The 18,925-nt window shown below is 43.6% G+C and overlaps 1 protein-coding gene across 3 annotated transcripts; it reads right to left on the reverse strand.

Moving 5' to 3' along the window:
- Window positions 1–11,357: 11,357 nt before the first annotated feature.
- DYNLT3 (dynein light chain Tctex-type 3) lies at window positions 11,358–18,301 on the reverse strand. Of its 3 annotated transcripts, none has more exons than XM_084506253.1 (5): window positions 18,196–18,301; window positions 17,724–17,765; window positions 15,852–15,975; window positions 14,802–14,879; window positions 11,358–13,687 (listed from the first exon to the last, which is right to left on the reverse strand). In XM_084506253.1, exons 1-5 carry the CDS (start codon window positions 18,223–18,225, stop codon window positions 13,611–13,613), a joined length of 351 nt encoding a protein of 116 aa, XP_084362379.1. In that variant the 5' UTR covers window positions 18,226–18,301; the 3' UTR covers window positions 11,358–13,610. The 3 variants fall into 3 exon arrangements, with proteins under 3 accessions (XP_084362379.1, XP_084362381.1, XP_084362380.1); XM_084506255.1 differs by lacking the exon at window positions 18,196–18,301 and adding an exon at window positions 17,887–18,158; XM_084506254.1 differs by lacking the exon at window positions 18,196–18,301 and adding an exon at window positions 17,858–17,880.
- Window positions 18,302–18,925: the final 624 nt, after the last annotated feature.

Raw genomic sequence — 18,925 nt, forward strand, 5'->3', positions numbered from 1 at the left:
CTGCTGCTGCTCATGCTCACAGAGGTCTCAGGGCCCCCTCCAGAAACACCCTCCCTGCCAGTGGGGTCTGAACACCGCAAGTGGCTCTCCCTCTAAGGCCATCCTTTTACAGGAGCCTTCAGTCCTAGCGTGGCCTCTTCTGTAAAGCTGATTCTAGAAGAGGTAAGGTTCTTACACAATATTTTGTCTTCCACATGTAGTCGTCTGAATTAAGATGTTAATTAATTCATCAGTGTCCTTGGTTTCCAGGCCACTGGAGTTTGTCTCACGCTTAAAGACCCTGATCCTCAGGGGTGCTGGGCAGCTCCAGTTTCCATTGGTCCCATCCTAATTTTGGAAACTGGACGGTGGTTCTGGAGGGTGCAAGGCACCTGCTCATATATAGATAATACATTTGAGACCTCAGTGTGCTCTGGGATTCATCTCGCCCTCCTTCTTTCCCTGGTAAACACTTGCAAAATTGCAAACATGGAAAGGAAATCCAAGTTTTCATAAGTTTTAACCTATGATAAGAATGCTACTCTGCCTGTTCACCATCATGCATGTCCCGGGGGGAAACCACCCTGGTTGCAAAATAGGCCTTCCTCTTTTCAGCCTTGCAAGACTTTCTCTGCTGGGTGGGGACTTTCTGCACTTCAGTCCTCAAATGGTGGGTTAAACCAAATTAGAAACAGAAAAACAGCCAAAAAGCTGCCTGTCAAACACAAGACGCTTTTGAACAAGCAAGTGACTAATTTAGGGTCTCGTTATGGCACTTCGTCACCGAATCCTGCTCTAATTTGGGTATTCTTAATAAACTAACGTTGACTGTTCTTATTTTTTCCATCTTGCAGTGGGTTTTGTTTGTTTGTTTTTGCTGTTGTTTGTAGAACTCATAGCCAGGTGTAAGCTCTCACACCTCAAACACATGTATAAATGCTCACATGTATAAAATGCAAAGAATTTAGTAGCATATATTAAGATGTTAATGGCTATAAGAGCTCACAGGATCAAGATCCTCGTGTCTGACTGTGTACAACAGCGACAGCTCCACAGATGCAAACCAGAGCAGTCATTTCTCATGAACCACACGTTAATTTTTGCATTTCACAGAGACCCCAGCAAGCCACTGCGCTCATTTACATTCACAACACACAAGCCAGCCCAGACAAGCAGAAATTAATAGCAGGAGAGTGGAGAAGCTGTGAAAGAATTGCTGAAAGCTTACAAACGCTTTCCAGTTGTGTTCTGCATGTCTGCTAACTCCAGCCCTCCTTTTCCACTGGTACTCCTCCATCTGACTAATGAGAGTATCTCTGCCCGCTCAGCTACCAGCGGTTTATCCCCGTTCATCCTCTTGTACCAGTTGCTGCTGCTGCACCTTCACTCGCCCACTCCTTCCTGCTCCCCAGCTCTGCAAGTTTCTTGAGAACCTCCAGTTCCCTCAGGCTTTCTGGTGCTTTTGCAAGTGCTCGGGCCCACCTACAAGTGCAAGGAGAAGCACGGGGTGCAGTGCGTGCTATGCATCACGCATAATGTGATCCAGCTGCCACCTTCCCTGTCACTGCAAAGAGACCAAGGCTGCAGCTAGCTCTGCGTTGCCCAGACAGACAGCTTCTGTAGGCTTTTCTCCCCACATTTAACTTCTTAAATTCTACAGTGAAGGAGGTTTATGAGCCGCTCTGTTCTAGTATATCAGCCTGTGTGAGTCAAATTCTGTACTTTTGCCTTGAAAAACACATCTGCATTTAGCCCTGCATTTCATTTGCATTGTTCAGAAATGAGGGGAATGGGGAAAAAAGAAAAATACTTGCTCCCATCCCCAACACCCACACACCTCACTGAGCACTATGGTAGAGGGAGGGCAGGAAGGTCAGCCAAGGCGGGGAGTCAGACCGTCTCTCTCCCTTGGAACAGACACTTCGTAATAATAAAAGCAGTTCACAAAGCAAAGTGCCCTACAAATAACCCATTGGTTGATTTTGTTTTGGACTTCTTAAAAAATATATGTAGGTCAATTAGTAGTGTTGTGGTTTAACCCAGCAGGCAGCTAAGCACCACACAGCTGTTTGCTCGCTCCCCCTCAGTGGGATGGGGGAGAGAATCAGAAAAAAAAAAAAAAAAAAAAAAAGGGCAAAACTTATGGGTTGAGATAAAAACAGTTGAAGGGGTCAGAAAAAGAAGAGAAATATTGATAATAATAACAAAAGAATACACAAAACAAGTGACGCACAATGCAACTGCTCACTACCCACTGACTGATGCCCAGCCAGTCCCCAAGAGTGGTCGAGCAAGCAGTCCTCCCTGACAACTCCCCCAGTTTTAATGCTGCCCGTGATGCCACATGGTACGGGACATCCCTCTGGCCAGTTTGGGCCAGCTGTCCCAGCTGTGTCCCCTCTCAGCAACTTGGGCAGCCCCAGCCTCCTCGCTGGCAGGGCAGTGTGAGAAGCCAAGATGTCCTTGGCTCTGTGTAAGCACTGCTCTACTACAATTATGAGGGGCCTGGAGAACAAGTCCTACGAGGAGCGGCTGAGGGAGCTGGGCTTGTTCAGCCTGGAGAAGAGGAGGCTCAGGGGCGACCTTATCGCTCTCTATAGGTACCTCAAGGGAGGCTGTAGCGAGGTGGGGGTTGGTCTGTTCTCCCACGTTCCTGGTGACAGGACGAGGGGGAATGGGCTAAAGTTGTGCCAGGGGAGTTTTAGGTTAGATGTTAGGAAGAACTTCTTCACTGAAAGGGTTGTGAGGCATTGGAACAGGCTGCCCAGGGAAGTGGTGGAGTCACCACCCCTGGAAGTCTTCAAAAGACGTTTAGATGTAGAGCTTAGGGATATGGTTTAGTGGGGACTGTTAGCGTTAGGTCAGAGGTTGGACTCGATGATCTTGAGGTCTCTTCCAACCTAGAAATTCTGTGATTCTGTGATTCTGTGGTATCAACATTTTTCTAATCCTAAATCCAAAACAGGGCACCATTCCAGCTATTATGAAGAAAATTAACTCTGCCCCAGCTGAAAGCAGGACAGGTGTTAAGACCAGAAAATGCAAAAATACCATTGACCGTGACTTTCATGGCCTTCAGAACAAGTGGACTGCAGAGACATCTTTGGTCAAGTAACTCTGAAACAAAGTACAGGTGATTCTTACACTGATTTTGCCATTTTACATGCCTGTGAGTTAGAGTGAACCATGAAAAAGTCCAGGGTCTCTACACTGTTTTCTCTTTATGTGACTGAGAGCGCTGAAAAAAATTCAGGTGGAATTTTCCTCAGCACCAGCTGGGTGCAGAAATGGCATAGGGAAGAACTGGCACAGGGCAATTGCCATCATCTCTTTGCAGCTAAGAGGCCAAAACATCACCAATACCAGTGTTAACACCAAAGCACTTCAGCACAGCAGGAGTCTGGTTTCATATCGCAGCCTTCCCACCTTTCTAAACTGAAGAGATTTCTACCCTACAATCCCAAGGAGCCAAGGTGTAAGTGAATGCCTCTGCAGGATGACCCAGGGCTCGCAAGATCCCACAAGCAGCTAGTGAAGACAGTTTCTGCTGCGGTTTTACCACCCTCTTGGCCTTTTTCTCATACTTCCCTTTCATCTGTAATGCTAGGTCAAGCCTATTTTCAGGTGGCAGATTCACTCAAGCCCTCAGAGATGTGAACCTTCCTCAGACAGCAGCAAGGATATAATCAGAAAAGGTTGTCAAACCAATTGTGGGGAAGTTTTTTTAGAGCAAATCCCCACAAAAATACAGGAAAAGAGGCCTATAGGTCAGCAGCAGCTACCTTCTGCTCCAGAATTATTAAAGTTTATCTTGTCTGTTAACAATTCATGAAATACTTTCACTGTACTAGTACTGCAAATGGTTAAATAAATATTTGGATCATTTTCTATCACTGTTGTTTGTCTCACATGTGCATAAAGTAATGCAGTCAACAGCAAAACCTAATGCTACAAGTCAAAATAAAAAATAAGAAGTGTGTAAATAACAGCAACATGGGTTGCAACAAAATGCTATTTGCAGAGTACTAACCGATGCTCAGTCACCCAATATTGCTGTGCTTTCAGTTTACAGGAAACACTTCAAAGATTTTAGCCTGTGCCACAATTACTGCTGCAGCTGAAAGTGAGTCCTTTCACTGCTATTTCACACCCTCAGAGACTGGCAGCAAAACCCGTGTTGTAAACAGCTGGGGAATCTTGCCTAAAGTTACTCGTTGTTGTTGTTGGGCTAATAAATGCCCCGATGCCTTTATTTGCATTAATCTGTCAGACGTTCAGCTGGTACCAAAGCAGGAGCCATCACAATGAATGAAGTTACTGTCGGAGGACTGCCAGCCACATCACCGCCTGGGGCCCTCCAGCAGCTCTGCAATGTGTGATGAGCATTTCCCCAAGCAACTGCTCTGAATATCGTCTCTCCTCCACGATAACCATAGGGATATGAGTGCTGGTCTCAGTTTTTCATAACAAGGCCAATACATCAGTATATTTACAGGATTTAGCCAGTGTTCTTGTTGATTTCTTGCAAGAAGGCAATATCCTATTTAAGCCCTTTAGGTACTGATTCTCCCTGCAGGAACCTGTATGCCCTAAATCCCTCTAGAATGATGTTGTTGTTGGTGAACTATAAGCTATTAAAATTCATGTATTAGTGATAGACTAGAGATAAGATTTCTCTAGCAACATCTTGGGAGAGGATCTTGAGGCTGGAGGAAAGTCCAAGTAGTATTCAGGGAGTTGAAGAGAGTCCATAAAAGAGTCTTAAAGCTGTTAAACTCACTCACTCAATCAATAAATGAAATATCTGCATTTGTCAGAGCTAGACAGAGGGTAATAGAGCTTACTATGAGGAAGATCTAATAGGTACACTTGCATTTGTGTAAGCAACAGAAACTAGCCCCAAACCCAAGAAAATTATGAAAGTCCTCCTGTTATTTTCAAGTCATTTGCAAAGACTCGGCTGTACCACATTAAGGTTGCCACTTCCCCTTTAGAAGTAACAGATGTTATGTCGCTAATGTCCACAGCCACTTAGTTTGTTTCAAGGTGCTGGGACTTCCCTTCTCCCTCTACCAATGGATGAAAACACTGACCATCACCAGCTGAAGGGGACAGCATCAACAGAGAAAATGATGCGGGGCCAAGCTAGCAGGTATTGCAGCTTTACGTGCAGTTTTACTCATCAGAGAAAGTGTCAGTGGGAAAGGCTGCACAGGCCCAGCTTTGTTTATAGTGAAAATGCCACTGTCTTTCTCCACCCAACTCATTCTCATCTTTAAAAAAAAGTAATCAAAACAAACTTTTGCTAATATAACTATCAGCCCTTCTTCTTTTCTATCTTTTACCAAGAAAAAGTATTTTAAACAATTGCTAGTGCTTCTGATTTTCACCTTAAACCTTCTCTGCCCTGACTTCTGACTCAGTGTGACTCTCAAATTGTGACTGAACTTTTTAAGTAGGCAGATCCCCAGCCCTCTGGTGTTGTTTTCTTTGACATATCAGTCAGCATCAACATGCTCAGCCACAACCTTTTTCCAAGATCTTCATTTCCCTTTACCTGGTACCAACCACATCGATATTGTCTGGTGTAGTGGGTTTACGTGGCAAGATTTTGGTAGCGGGGGGCTGCAGGGGTGGCCTCTGTGAGAAGAGTCCAGAAGCTGCCCCATGTTAGGCAATGTTCAGCTCCAGCTGCCTCCAAAGGGACCCACTGCTGCCCATAGCCAGGCCAATAAGTGATTTTGTTTGTGTCTCTGTGAGAGCAGATATGAGAAAGGGAAAAACAATGCTGTGCCACAGCAGCTGGGAGACAGGCATGACAACCAGCCCTGCAGCCCGCCAGGTGAGTGCAGCAGGAGGGCAGGAGGTGCTCCAGGCAGGCAGCAGCAGTTCCCCTGCGGCCTGTGCAGGGAGAGGCCCCTGGTGGAGCAGGCTGTCCCCCTGCAGCCCATGGGTCCCCCATGGAGCAGATCTCCACGCTGCAGCCCCCCCATGGGTGGAGGAGCCCCCGTGGAGCAGGTGGATGTGGCCTGCAGGAGGCTGCGGCCCATGGAGAGCCCCCGCAGGAGCAGGCCCCGGGCCGGAGCTGCAGCCCGTGGGCAGTTTGCTCCTGGGGGATGAAGCTTGAGGAGCTGCTGCCTGTGGGCAGCCCATGTGGGATCAGCTGGGGAAGGACGGCATCCCGTGGGAGGGACCCCACGGGGAGCAGGGGCAGGGAGGGACCCTGAGGGAGCGTCGGAGATGAGGAGATGAAGCGTCAGGGACTGACTGCAGCCACCATTGCCTGTTCCCCTGTGTCGCTCACGGGGAGGAGGTGAATGGGGGTGGATGGAGGGAAGGTGTTTTTAGTTTGCTTTTAGTTTCTCACTGCTCTAGCTTGTTTGTTATAGGTAATAAATAACATTAATCTCCCTATGCTGAGTCTGCTTTGCCTGTGATGATAATTGTTGAGAGATCTCCCTGTCCTTATCTCAACCCTTAAGCCATTTGCATCATATTCTCTGCCCTTTTTCCTTTGAGGAGGGACAGTGAGATAGCAGTTGTGGTGGAGCTCAACCACCCAGCAGGGTAAAACCACCACATCAGGTTAGTTTGGGGTCTGTGCTTGCCCCCCAGCCCAGACTCCCTGATATCCATGCTACCTGCCCGCTAACATGCAAGTTGAGCTGCCAATCAGCTCATTACCAGGCAGGGTAACTTGGCCAGAGGGATGACAGCATCAGTGGAGCTCAGTCTGTTTCATCAGGGCCACTGTGATGGCAGATGGCTTGAACTGTGGTGAGGATGACCTCAAGCACAGGCACAGTTTCTCCTGATTTGTCACCACCGCTTCAACCTCAAAGTTACTAAAAGAAGAGCTCTTGATTCAACCCCAACCACCGGCACCACCACCTTCCCACTCACTGACTGCAGACAAAACCTGTAACTCGGTGGTATCGTTGAGTCAGACCATCTAGTATTTCATCTTGTAAGCCTGAGACATGCAGATTATTATTTTTTTTTTCCAGTGTAAGTATGGGGACATGGTTTTCCTATCCAGCTTCAAAAGCCAAGACTCATATATGGGCTCTCATCATCCCCCTCCCTGATTACTGTCATTCCCTTTCTTCCATCTTGCTGAATCTTGCCCCCATCATATCCCTCCCACACACTGCTGCAGAGGTCTTACTTCTAGTCCATCACTGACAGTATTACATCTTCCTTTAGGTTTCCTTTCTCCAGTGTGGCAAATACACTCAATTCGCATTAGCTTCACAGCTGTTCATAGCCTACCTCCTATCTGCCTTCAAAAGCGAGAGTCAGAAACTCTCAGATCATGACACCATCTGACACCATCCTCCCACTCCCATGTTTTAAACTATTAGCAGGTATCCTTTGATGCTCTGATCACTTTTAAGTTCCCTGTAAACCTCTACAAAGCTCATTACCTGCTTCAAATACTCCCTTACCGCTCTGGCCACAGCTAGGCTACCGGCTGTTTTCAGCAGTTTTCTGGAGACAGTCCAGCTGCAATTGGGAGAACCAGACAAAACCACCAGCCAGCTTCAGAACCAGCTGGGCCTACCCAATTGTTGTTGGTGGGTTGGCCAGGTGGCTCTGTCCTCTCCTCTCCTCTCCTCCCTGCTGCTATGATGTGCAGCCGTCTCTTTCCATTTCTGTGTCCATCTGCATACTTTCTGCCCCGATCCTGAGATGGCTGTTGGACCCAAATTCCTCTCTAGGAACCCCAATTCTGGGGGGTAATATTGCTTCTCTGTGCTCCTAGGATTGTCTGCATCCATCAATTGCCTCTTGTCTTCTCAGTCAATCTGGAGAGCCTTCAGACAATGGATATGCTTTTGTTTTACATGCGAATAACATACAGTGGGACACCATTCCCAAATTAGTGCTTCTAGGTGGTGCAGTGATAATGACATAGTAACAGCAGTGCTACCACTACTGTTATCATTATTATGGAGAACCAGGATCACACATTCCAACTGCTACTGTTCAAGCAATTCTTAAGCTGGATTTCCAAAATGACTTGGTTATTCTGTTTTTCCTAGAGAAATGAGATAGGAGCTATGGGAAAGAACAGATATTGAAAAAGGGTTTTGTAAGTTCAGCTGCATTTCAGGTTTGGCCCAGTGATTTGGAGTTTGCCTCTCATTTAAATTTGCCCATGAGAAAAATTGGAAATAAAACAGCTGGAGTCCTGTCTTCTTTCTTAACTTTCTATTTCAGCTGTTGGCATTTCCCTTGCCCTCTCGCATCACTTTTCTTCTTTGCTTTTCTCCATTTCAGCTTTGACTTCTCATTGAGAAAACATCATGCAAATTTTTACAATATTGTACAGCCCCTTGACCAGCTCCAGCAGCTGAATGAAGGAGGCTGGCAATATGTGCACCTAATGCCAAGGCTATTTTTACTTCCCCAACATCTGTTCGCTGTCAATAGATATTGCTACTATTGCGGTGTAATACAAATATCTCAGTGCTGTTTCTCTGGTCACGGAGAAGTATTTTTAATGGTAGCAACACTGGGATTAAAAGTCAAATAGAGTTGAACGTGTACAAAAAAGGACCTATGAGGCCAGGAGGGCATTACGGACGGTGTAAAAATAGCTGAAAGCAGAGCACGCAGAGGCGATTGCAGCTCGCAGAGCCCGCAGCAGCTGCTGCAGCAACTCCTGCCTTCCCAACGGGGAAGTGCCCGGGGGGCTGCTATCTGCAGGCTCGCAGCGGTTTGCAGCCTCATGCTTCCTGGAGGCCATGACAACTTCACAGAAAACACACGTTTCGAGAGGGGTGACATAACCCTAACTGCCCGGTGCTGTTTTGTAAGAAAACTTACACGTTACACGTAACTGCTGTTACGTGGCAGTGCTTTTAAGACTGCACGGGGAGGAGGGGGGGGGGGGGGGGTTATATTTTGTTATATGGTGACAGGGACCGCTCTCCCTCACCTCAGCTCCCCGCGGGGAGCTTTGTCAAGGGGGGATAGGGGCCGAGCCCCGAGGGGGACCCCGTGGCTGGCGGCAGGGCCCTGTGCAGGGCCGCTGAGGCGAAATGCCGGCCCCACGGCCCCGCCGCCATTCCCTGCCCGCCCGAGGCGCGCCCCCTGCCGGCGGCCGGGCGGGAAACCGCGGCGTGAGGCGGGCGGCGGGCCCGTGAGGGTTGGTTCAGAAATTACTCTCCTAAAATACTCAACTCAAACACAAACACTACTTAGCTCTAAGGATCCGTGAGGTCTTTACATGTCTCTGAAGGCATTTAGTTATAAGCTAACAAACAGCATCGCTTGAAACCCTGCAGTAGGTTTCACGTGCCATTTGCTCAGACCAGTTTTAAAGCCACTGTAGAAGCCCATACAAAAAACCAGCCCCCAGAGTTATTGCATGAAATTGGATGAAGAGTTGACCACCTCAAAGAGGAGTACTGTGAGCTGCAAAAGGCAAGGGTACCGCTGCTGTTTCCTCACCCTCCCACTTCTGCTGGCTTGCTGCAGCTAGGATCCAGATGCAAAATTGGGTTCCCTCCAGTCAGGAGACTTACATGTACAAATGCTGTTAGAACCCTTGTTTTGATACCTTGACATTGCTGAAATGGAAATAAATAACACGAGACGAAATCCTAAATGAAGATTATTAATGTATGACCCCTAATTTTAAGGGAAGTGGGTAAACTAGAAGGATGAATATATCTAAAAAAGTATACGTGTGTTGTGTGCGTGCACAAGCCAGAGTATATATAGAAAGATTACCCTTCTTTTTGGTGAAAACTGAGTAATTGAATAAATTATCATTGAACTGAATAAAGGTGGCCCACCCCAAAAACTTCAGCAAACTACAAGTTAGCAGAGAATGTTTAATTTCTTCCTAAGGGGGTTGCAAAAATGTTGATGCTTGTTTCTGAATCAACAGGAGCTGTTCAGAAATTATTCTGATCATAGCCAGTAAGAAAATCTGCTGAACAGAAAGAAGTTTGAGTTTCTTGCAGCTAAACAGTCCAACTTGCCACCTTAGGGGCAAGTTAGGAGATTTTAATGGTTTTTGATTCTGAGCTGTGTGGTGTCCACATTGTGAACCTACCTAGCACGGATTACAAACTTTGTGATCAAGTTTCAGACACAGTAAAAAAAATAAAAATAATAATAATAAAAAAATAATTTATTTAATATCATGTCACTACAAAACTTGGCTGTCTTTCCTTCATGCACTGGTGCTATCTGGCCCAGTAAGCATGTCTGTCTGCTTGACTCTAACTGTAACTACTAGTGAGGTGTGCTACTGTAACCCTGATTCTTGTTTTCAAGTAATTTTAGGTCAGGCTGTTGAATAGGAGTTACATGGAAGCTTGTAGTTGTCACTCTAGCACCATCTTGTTCCCTTTTTAAAAACCTTTTATGTAAGAAACAAACCTGCTGTCACAGTATTCTTCCTGTGTTTAAAAACAAATGCTCCAAACAGATGAGCTAAAAGCTCCTGTTACTCAATAGTAACTTAGACATACCAGAGTAGAAAAATCTTCAGCGGTGTTAGACTGCTGCCATTCTTCTTTCATGGGGGAAACAGAGGAACTGTCACATCTACAAGCCAAGGCACGCAGCCCCCTCACCTTGCATAGGCTCCACGGGCTACAGCAACTCAATTGCAACCCAATGTAAATCCCACTACATAACTTTGGAGCCACTCTGCAGCTGGGTTTATCGCTGCATTCACAGAACATTGCATCTGAGCTGAGTCTCACCCAGGGACAGACCGGGGCTGGTGTTGGTCTGGGAATGTCCTGCAGAGACACGGGCAGAACAGGTTCTTACATCCTGTTAGCAAGAACCCCTATTTGTTAACAATAACTCATCCCCGTGATTGCAAGAACTAAGGAAAACATTGTACTGATAGAAAGCACTATTGAAATATTATTGCACTTTTTCATATTCTACAATCCAGAATTTTATCCTTGAAAACAAACTGCTTGGAAAAATCTACTGGGAAAGCACTGGTGGTCAGAATTCATTTTGAGAGTTATATTACATATAAGTATTTGTTTGTACCACAGATGATGGGGGAACGGAAAGACAGAAAATTAGTTAAATTTGCTAGAGTATGATGCAGAATGCAAGTACTTTTCCCAGTGTTTCATAATACTCCTTCTGGACTAACAAAAACTGTAACTTGCGTCATAATGTCAAACAGTACAAGGAATCTGTATGATCAGAGAAGAGACGTGGGAAATGAATCCAAGTTTGGGAATTAGCCTTTGATTAGTCTTCTCTCTAAAACGCTCACAAAACTTGAATAAATTTCCCAAGTTCTCACTATTGTATAAAAGTGAAGGAAAGTAAGAGAAATACTGTTCTCAGTTGCTATTTGTATTGATCAAGCACACATGAGGCAAAAATACAACTAAGGCAAATCTTTATTTGTTTTTGGTAGAAAGAAAAATGAAGCAGTCTTACAGTTAAGCAGTATTTTCCAAGTTTTTTTCTCAGTGGAAACTTCACCAAGTCTCATTGAACTGATAGCCTTGCTCAGTGCATCGTATTTTCAAGAAAAGCAAAGACACCAAAAGAGTTATGAACAGCTATTTGGAATATTCCTTCTAACCATGGAACCCATTGAACAGGGATAACAACCACAACTATTTTTTACTTGCTCATATCTTACGCTGTATCAAACCTACCAAAGCTTGTTCCAGCTGCTACTCCACTTATATTTTCCACTTTGTGCAATCCCAAACATCAGTGAAACTCTGTCCCCATCCCTGGAAGTGTTCAAGGCCAGGTTGGATGGGGCTTTGGGCAACCTGGTCTAACAGAAGGCATCCCTGCCCATGGCAGGGGGCTGGAATTAGATGATCTTTACGGTCCCTTCCAACCCACACAATTCTATGATTTTTGTCAGTTTCACAATTCAGCTCTTAAAAAGTCAGGATCTAGTTCAGAAATTGTTATCCTCACCTAAATAATGTTGAACTACTACATACCTGAAGGTCAGTACAACATACATACACATCTTCACACTACACCTGCCTGTAAGGCAAAGGCAATGTTACGGTGCTTAGTTTCACTTGCACTTAGGTAAAAGCAGAATTCTATTCGCCTGCAAAGCAAGAGATTTTGAACAGCATTGTAAATTACACCTACATGTTCCTTCTACTTGTACTAGCTATGTGTATACACAGTTTAAGCAATGGCATAGTTTTCAGTTTGTTCTTTGTACAGGACACTTGCTACATGTCCTCATAGTCAGTTATCAGAAAAACAAACAAAACTGTGTAATAGTGCTTTAATACTCATTTGTTAAAATTGCAGCCTTACAGTAGCTGTAGGTAGTCACCAGTCTCTTCCAAAGACATGCAGTAAGAAAGAAAACATTCTATCCTTAAGCAGCATCTGATAAAACAATGTAGCTGCCACTTAGTGGCAGCAATCATTTAGGCATTTTCGGTATTGATACATCTTTATCATATAACTTGTGCATTAATCAACAAAAAGGTAGGCCCCAATCCAGCAAATACTTGTGTGTGCAAATGCTTTCCTTCCATGTGGAATAGTTCAAGTTAAAACTCATCCAATGAGCAAAGTTAAGACCTTGCATAAATCTTTATAGGATGGGAAATCTTAGTGCTTAAAACTGAACGGTATTTTTTCATAGGATTAAGGTCTGATTCTAGACTCAGGGAATATAGGAGATACTCCTATAAAGGGCAGAAATGTTGCTTCAAGATAAATGGTTTCAAAGGTAACAGGAGCCTCTACAAATGTGCGTGCCTTCTCTTTGAACAACTTACTCCTACTCGGAGAAACATGGGCCCAGTCTTACTGCCCCAGCTCCTGGCTACTCTTGCATTGCAGGAGGAATCAATAAAGTGCTTGTCACAAATTTGTACTCATGGAATAAAATCAGATACAAGTCCTTTCAGAATGCTTTAGGAAGTATTTATGAGTTCAGTGCTAATGTCTGACCCATGACATTCCCTGAACTGACAACAAATATGATCTTCATTCTGAAGGAAAACTGGAATTCTAGTTAGGCCCAGGTATATTGCACCTTTGCCCTAGTGAAGTCATCCTCTGCCTCAAGGGGAAAAGCTCTAACGGATCTAATTTCAATGTAGAAGCTCACACTTGACTGAAGTGCGATGCTTGTGCAATTTCAGAAGCACCAGCACCCAACATGACAGTTAGCTTTGTTTAACCAGACACGAAGCGCTGATACTGCTTACAGCACATGCACTCAGAGTTGTGTTCATAATTTGTTCCCAAATGCACCACAATCCCAAGAGGTCCTGCTTGCCCTTTGACCTTTTCTTTGATTAGATATTTTATGTTCCTCTTGAATAAAGTGTCTTTGATATTAGCTTTGATATAAATTCTATTGATCTTTGTGGCATCTTCTTATTAATATACTTCTGAATATTTAAATTATTAAACTTGCTTTCTCTATATATAAATATTTTTTTGCTTGATTTCAGATAATTAATCTATGAGAACTGGCTAAGACTATGCTCTCTGTAGAGAAGTTCCATTTGCTACAACTCCTCATAAAGAAAAAAATAAAAATATAACTGTCTGAAATATTTTGCCATGTGTTTGGAACTTTTTTTTTTTTTTAAAGGCTTCGGTGTTGCTTGTTTTTATCTTCCAGTCAGCTACAGGATAATAGCAACAGCAAACACATTCACAATGCAGTTCATTGTTCGGTTTTCCCATCTCACTGTGCAAGTTCCTAAAAGAGATTATTACAAAAATAATAATAATAATAATAATTCCAGTCTCTTTATTATATTCATTTTACCTCTAAGTAATCTAAATCAAATTAGTACATATAATTCAGCTATGATTTAAGGTGATTACAACTATGTCATCATGGCTATAAGCAGACTAAATTCCTCAAAACATTTTCATTTACTTGGACATTGATTACTACCTAACGTGAGCCTCAAAACAATTTGAGAGAACAAAACTATCTCAGTATCTCTTTTAAAAAGCTGGATTTGCAAAAATCCTTGAAAATCTGATATTGAAATTGTCAAGATAATCTCACAAAAAACCAAGAGGAAAAGTCTGGATCCAATACAGTCTAGTGTATTTACTTTCTGTATTTTTCCTCTTATTTCAATGTATATCAACTATCAACATATCTTAGCTTTACAAACCAAGAAAACATGAAGATTAAACTACTTGTTTACATAATTACACTCAATGATTTTTGTTTTAACCGCAGTTGACTTTCTAATTCAATCTCTATTTTTAAGTTGTATATTGGTATCCTCTTCTAAACGGACCATTCTGAGTCTATGACAGACAGAAGACTATTTTAATCTAATTTCCTCATGATACCCTGAACCTGGGAAAAATGCATTTAGAACTATTTTAGATACAGTGAAGAGCATCAAAAGCCTATAAACTACCTGATAGTTAGGCAGTTGAAACACACACTGTAGTTAAACTTTTTTTTTTAAACCAACTTCTGTTCTCCTTCAGAGTAGCACTGTCTGTTTACAGCAGTCAGATATGTTTAGGACTACATGCTTACATTTACCTTGAACATTTTTTTGCCTCTTCAACTGATCTACAATTACTGAAGACAGTTTTTTTTTGGTTTGTTTCACAATGAAGGCATTTCTACATTTGCTTCGTACCATCTGCAAAGCAGTCACTCCTAATGCAAGCACTGATTGTTAACAAAACATTTCCCCTGGGATTGTAAACAAGGGTCTGGTTCTGGAACCTACTGCTTCTGTAAACACTCTTCCAAAACATTCAGCCGAACTATTACAGTTGAGCAACAGGTAGCATTTCTTTTGCCACAACTTTTTCATCTGAGTGAGGAAGCTTACCATCAGTTGTGGTATCCCAGAAGCATGAGCTTGCTGTGTGTAGACCAGCTCCGCTTCTCTGCATCACTGCACAGGTTACTGAAAAATACAGTCACAAAATCAGGACTTTAAAGCAGAAGAGGTGAATTATTTACAATTTCAAGCTCACACTATGATTTTAAATGACTGGCAGGCAGCATTCAGCTAAGTCAACACCTATTTTGACAATTTTGTCACTCCCAATGTTCTCCTCAAGAACTTGGTATTCATTTCGTGATTATCTTTACTCACATAAAGACAATAGCTTTAACAAAATGCTTCTTAATAGGATTATGCTTTTTATCTTTTAAACTGCTTAGACATGGCTCATGTCAGGTGTGCCTCAGAACTGGATTGTATGTGCTGTCCTCACAGGTACAACAGAAGTCACACCTGATGAGAGCTGTTTCCCAAAATTACTTTTGTCTGTTCTCTGAAACCACGCTCCAGTGATAAAGCATTTCTAAACTGACCTCTAATTGTTGTAAAACCAATGACAGTCTGAATTCATGACTTTCAAAACCAAAACACAGGGCAAACTTTTGCTATTATATCAACACTCCAAAAAAGGACCAAAGCGTTTTGAACCTGCAATTATCTCAATTTCTCTTCTGTGGAAATGCATATAAAAATAATGGGACATGAAGTATCTTACATAACTGAAAATCTTTTAAATGTCTGTATTTTTAAGAAGCTTAATCGCATTAAAATTAACTGAGAGAAAGCAATTATTTCCTGAACTGATACCAAAATACTGATATAATTGTTCCGGGGTTGCTTAAGAGTCAGGGAAGACCATGTAACACCTTAGCATCTTCTGTGCTAAGCGTTAACAGCAACCTTAGCACAAATAAAACGGCTGTAGTTTTACCACAGTAATTACGAAAAATCTGTGTAACAGAAGAGTTCAAGTATCTGCTCTTTGTTTACAGGTTATGTTATTTATCTAATATAGCACTACATTGGAGCAAACCTTTCCACAATTACTGACTGTGATTGTATGGGGATAAAAGTATGGTTACTTCTACTTACCAATGTACTTGTATGTTTTCCCAAGCTTTACCAAATGTGTCAGCGACTGTTCTACTATAGCTGCAGTCCACTGGTTGACTTTGTTGTGATTATAATCTGCCTTGCCTAAGACACTTTCTATGCACTGTAATAGAGAGAAAAAAAAAGTTACAGTAAATATATGATACTTAAAAACGTAAAGGTTTAAAAGGCCTCACATAATCTGAGAATTTTATCTGGCAATTGGATTACTTTAAATCACTTCACGTATCAGTTACTGAATGGGAAGTAAAATGAGACTTCTTGGAAAATTATTTTTAATATATATTTACTACATTATTATGTGGAGAAAAATGAGGCTCTGACTGAAAATTTTGTGTAGGAAAGACCTCAGCCATATGCTTTAAGTGCCAAGTTAAGCTACTGGATCCATTTACCGATGAAAATACCAACACATTCCACCGTTCTCAATGATTGCCTACTCCAGCTCGGCTTTCAGATGCTGCTGTAAGGGAAATTGTACTACCCTAATCAATAATGTCACTAGGGCAGGCCAACCTGTCTGAGTCTCTAAGCAATATACTTGCTTAAACTTAAAATGACCAAACAACAGAATACCTGCTCTATAAATTTAACTCTTAAATTTCATTCTTTACTCCTAAAGAAATTCGGAATTACATGCTGGTGGAAAATGAATTTCTCAATATGAAAGTGTGAAGAAATGTACATCTGTAATAGGTACGTAAAATACAACTATGTTCTCCTTTGATTCGGTAGCATAAATCGTGTGCATTCACCACCCACTAACAGGCTGTGTACGAGATTTGTGCCTCAGATCCCACAAACCTCAATTAGTTCTGATCACATTGTATAAAGCTAGACAATGACTCAATGGAAACAAACACAGAACAGAAGGTAAGAGAGGGACAAGGATGCTTAGTGATCCCTTCAGGTATTTTGGTCTTTTCCAGAAACGTATCCAGTACTAGAACTCTTCAGCTCCGGTTAAGCCTTAAATCAGAGGTACAAACACTTGGCTTTACTCCCAGCATCAGATGTAAAAATAAAGAGAACCTGTCTGGCCTTTCAAGGCAGGGACAGTTATATAAGGGGTTGAACTGTCATTTACCTGACATCTAAGAGCTTGCTGTTGTGACCTGGAGCAGCTCTAGAAATACAGTCCTTTCCTTTCCTGACAGGGCAGGTAGGAAAGGACCTGCAGGGTCCCTCTAGAAATTTCTTTATAAAAATGGTATTTCCCTGTAAAACCTGACAATCATCTGTATGCCAACGGTTCTTCATTACTCACTTTCTAGTGAGTACCTGGCATTTATTTTGGACCATCAGGCTACTCATTCTCAGCCTGCTCTTTTCATGTAAAAATATATATATTTTTTAAATTGATAGTGTAACAACCTCATGTAGTCCAACCTGTTGCTCAAGCCAAGGCTAAATTTCCAAATTTCAGCAGGTTGATGAGGCCTTGTCCAGTCACGTTTTTATAGTGTGTAAGGATGGAGATTTCACAAGCTCTCTGCATCCTGCCCTAGTGATTATCTACTCTCTAGCTGGATAAAGGAAAAAAAAATATAATAAATTTCCCCATGCAACCTGTGGCTGTCGTTCCTTATCTTTCCAATGTAACGCAAATTGTTTCTCCCTTCTCTCTGCCACCTTCTCCCCACTAGGTAGTTGGGGATGGTAATTAGATGAAGCTTAAAGCAGTTCCATATGAAGCTCTGTATAATTTGGTATTAATAGTAGTTTATGTTTTGTGTAAATTTGAATTTATCTGGCATGGTTAACTGATAGTTTCTCTTTTCACTGTATTGCAAAGTAAGGGAAAGAGTCCCTTTGAAATCACAACATGCTGGTTAAATGGCTAGCACCTACCTCCTTAACTATGTTGTGGGCCTCGTCAGCGTTGAAGATCATCTGTAAGAGAAATTAATTATTTTTTATTTCTGACAGAGAAGTAAACACATAATGCAGTTTTAAAGCCCCACTTTTGCCCCAGCACTACACGCCTGTTATTTAGCGTTGTTTTGCCAGCGACCTTTGAATGGGTCCAAAAAGCCCGGTCCTCAGCGTGCCCGCAAACCACTTGATTTTGCGCTTCCCACGGAGATTAAAGACCACCGCTGCCTATGCCATGTGTCAGGATATTCCCCAAAACAAGAAGTTTTAGATGGCAAACCGGGCGAGGGCAGAAGCCTCAGGGCCAGAGCGGCCGTAATGGAGGCGGGCGGCTGCAGAGAGGCGAGAGGGGACCCCCGGCAGGACGGCTCCAGCCCCCAGCCGGCACGGGCAGGACCAAGCCGAAGCCCCAGCCCCGAGCCCCGGGCCCCGGCAGCGGGACCCCTACCTCGTCGTTGTGGGGGTGAAAGTCCTCCATGGCCCAGGCACAGGCGGCGGCTGTTCCGGCGGCGGCGGCTCCTCCGCGTCCTGCGCGGCTCCGCCTCGGCGGGGCGGTGCCGGCGGCGCCATGAGGCGGGCGGCGGGGGGCGCTGCGGGGCTGGCGGCATGGCGGGGCGGGGCGGGGCGGGGACGGGGCCTGAGGCAGCTGAGGGGATGCAGGGGCACTGCGTGGGCGAGTTGGAGCTGTGCTGCTCTGTCCTGCCCTCCCATGACATATCACGACATATCACGACATATCATGGCCTGCTCTGCCCTGCCCGGCTCTGTTCCCCGGCGGCCATACAGGGCGGCAGCACGCCTCAGCCTGGTGCCCTCACCATACAGGCGGTGAAATACTTGTTCGTAGCTCTAATATTATATATATTATATCCCCCTTGTGGTGAACATAAGGAGCTCGAGGCACAGGGCATGCAACAGGAGAAGTTCCTGCTGAGGAGCAATCGTGTTTTTATGCCCTCTCCCTGTTTGGGGATCAGAGCAAAGTGTCTGACACAAAGCTGTCAGTACGTTTTAGTAATGGTGACTTGCAATAAGCGGTTCTTTTACTTCCACTTGATAATAAAGAAATAACACTGGGTTTTATTTTACTCACTATAAAAACAGGTGTAAAGAAATTGGGTCTTCTCTCTCCCCATGAAGTTGCCTGGGGAACATGAAAGATGCCTACTATCAGTGCA

The sequence above is a fragment of the Aythya ferina genome (genome assembly GCF_964211825.1).
Source record: "Aythya ferina genome assembly, chromosome: 1".
Taxonomy (NCBI): Eukaryota; Metazoa; Chordata; class Aves; order Anseriformes; family Anatidae; genus Aythya; species Aythya ferina.

Excerpts from the sequence above, each read along its gene's own strand:
- DYNLT3 (XM_084506253.1), bottom strand. The coding sequence starts at position 18,225 with ATGGAGGACTTTCACCCCCACAACGACGAG. Across the intron at positions 17,766-18,195 it reads TTCACCCCCACAACGACGAG|ATGATCTTCAACGCTGACGA; the intron begins GTAGGGGTCCCG and ends TTTCTCTTACAG. Across the intron at positions 14,880-15,851 it reads GAAAACATACAAGTACATTG|TAACCTGTGCAGTGATGCAG; the intron begins GTAAGTAGAAGT and ends TGTATTTTTCAG.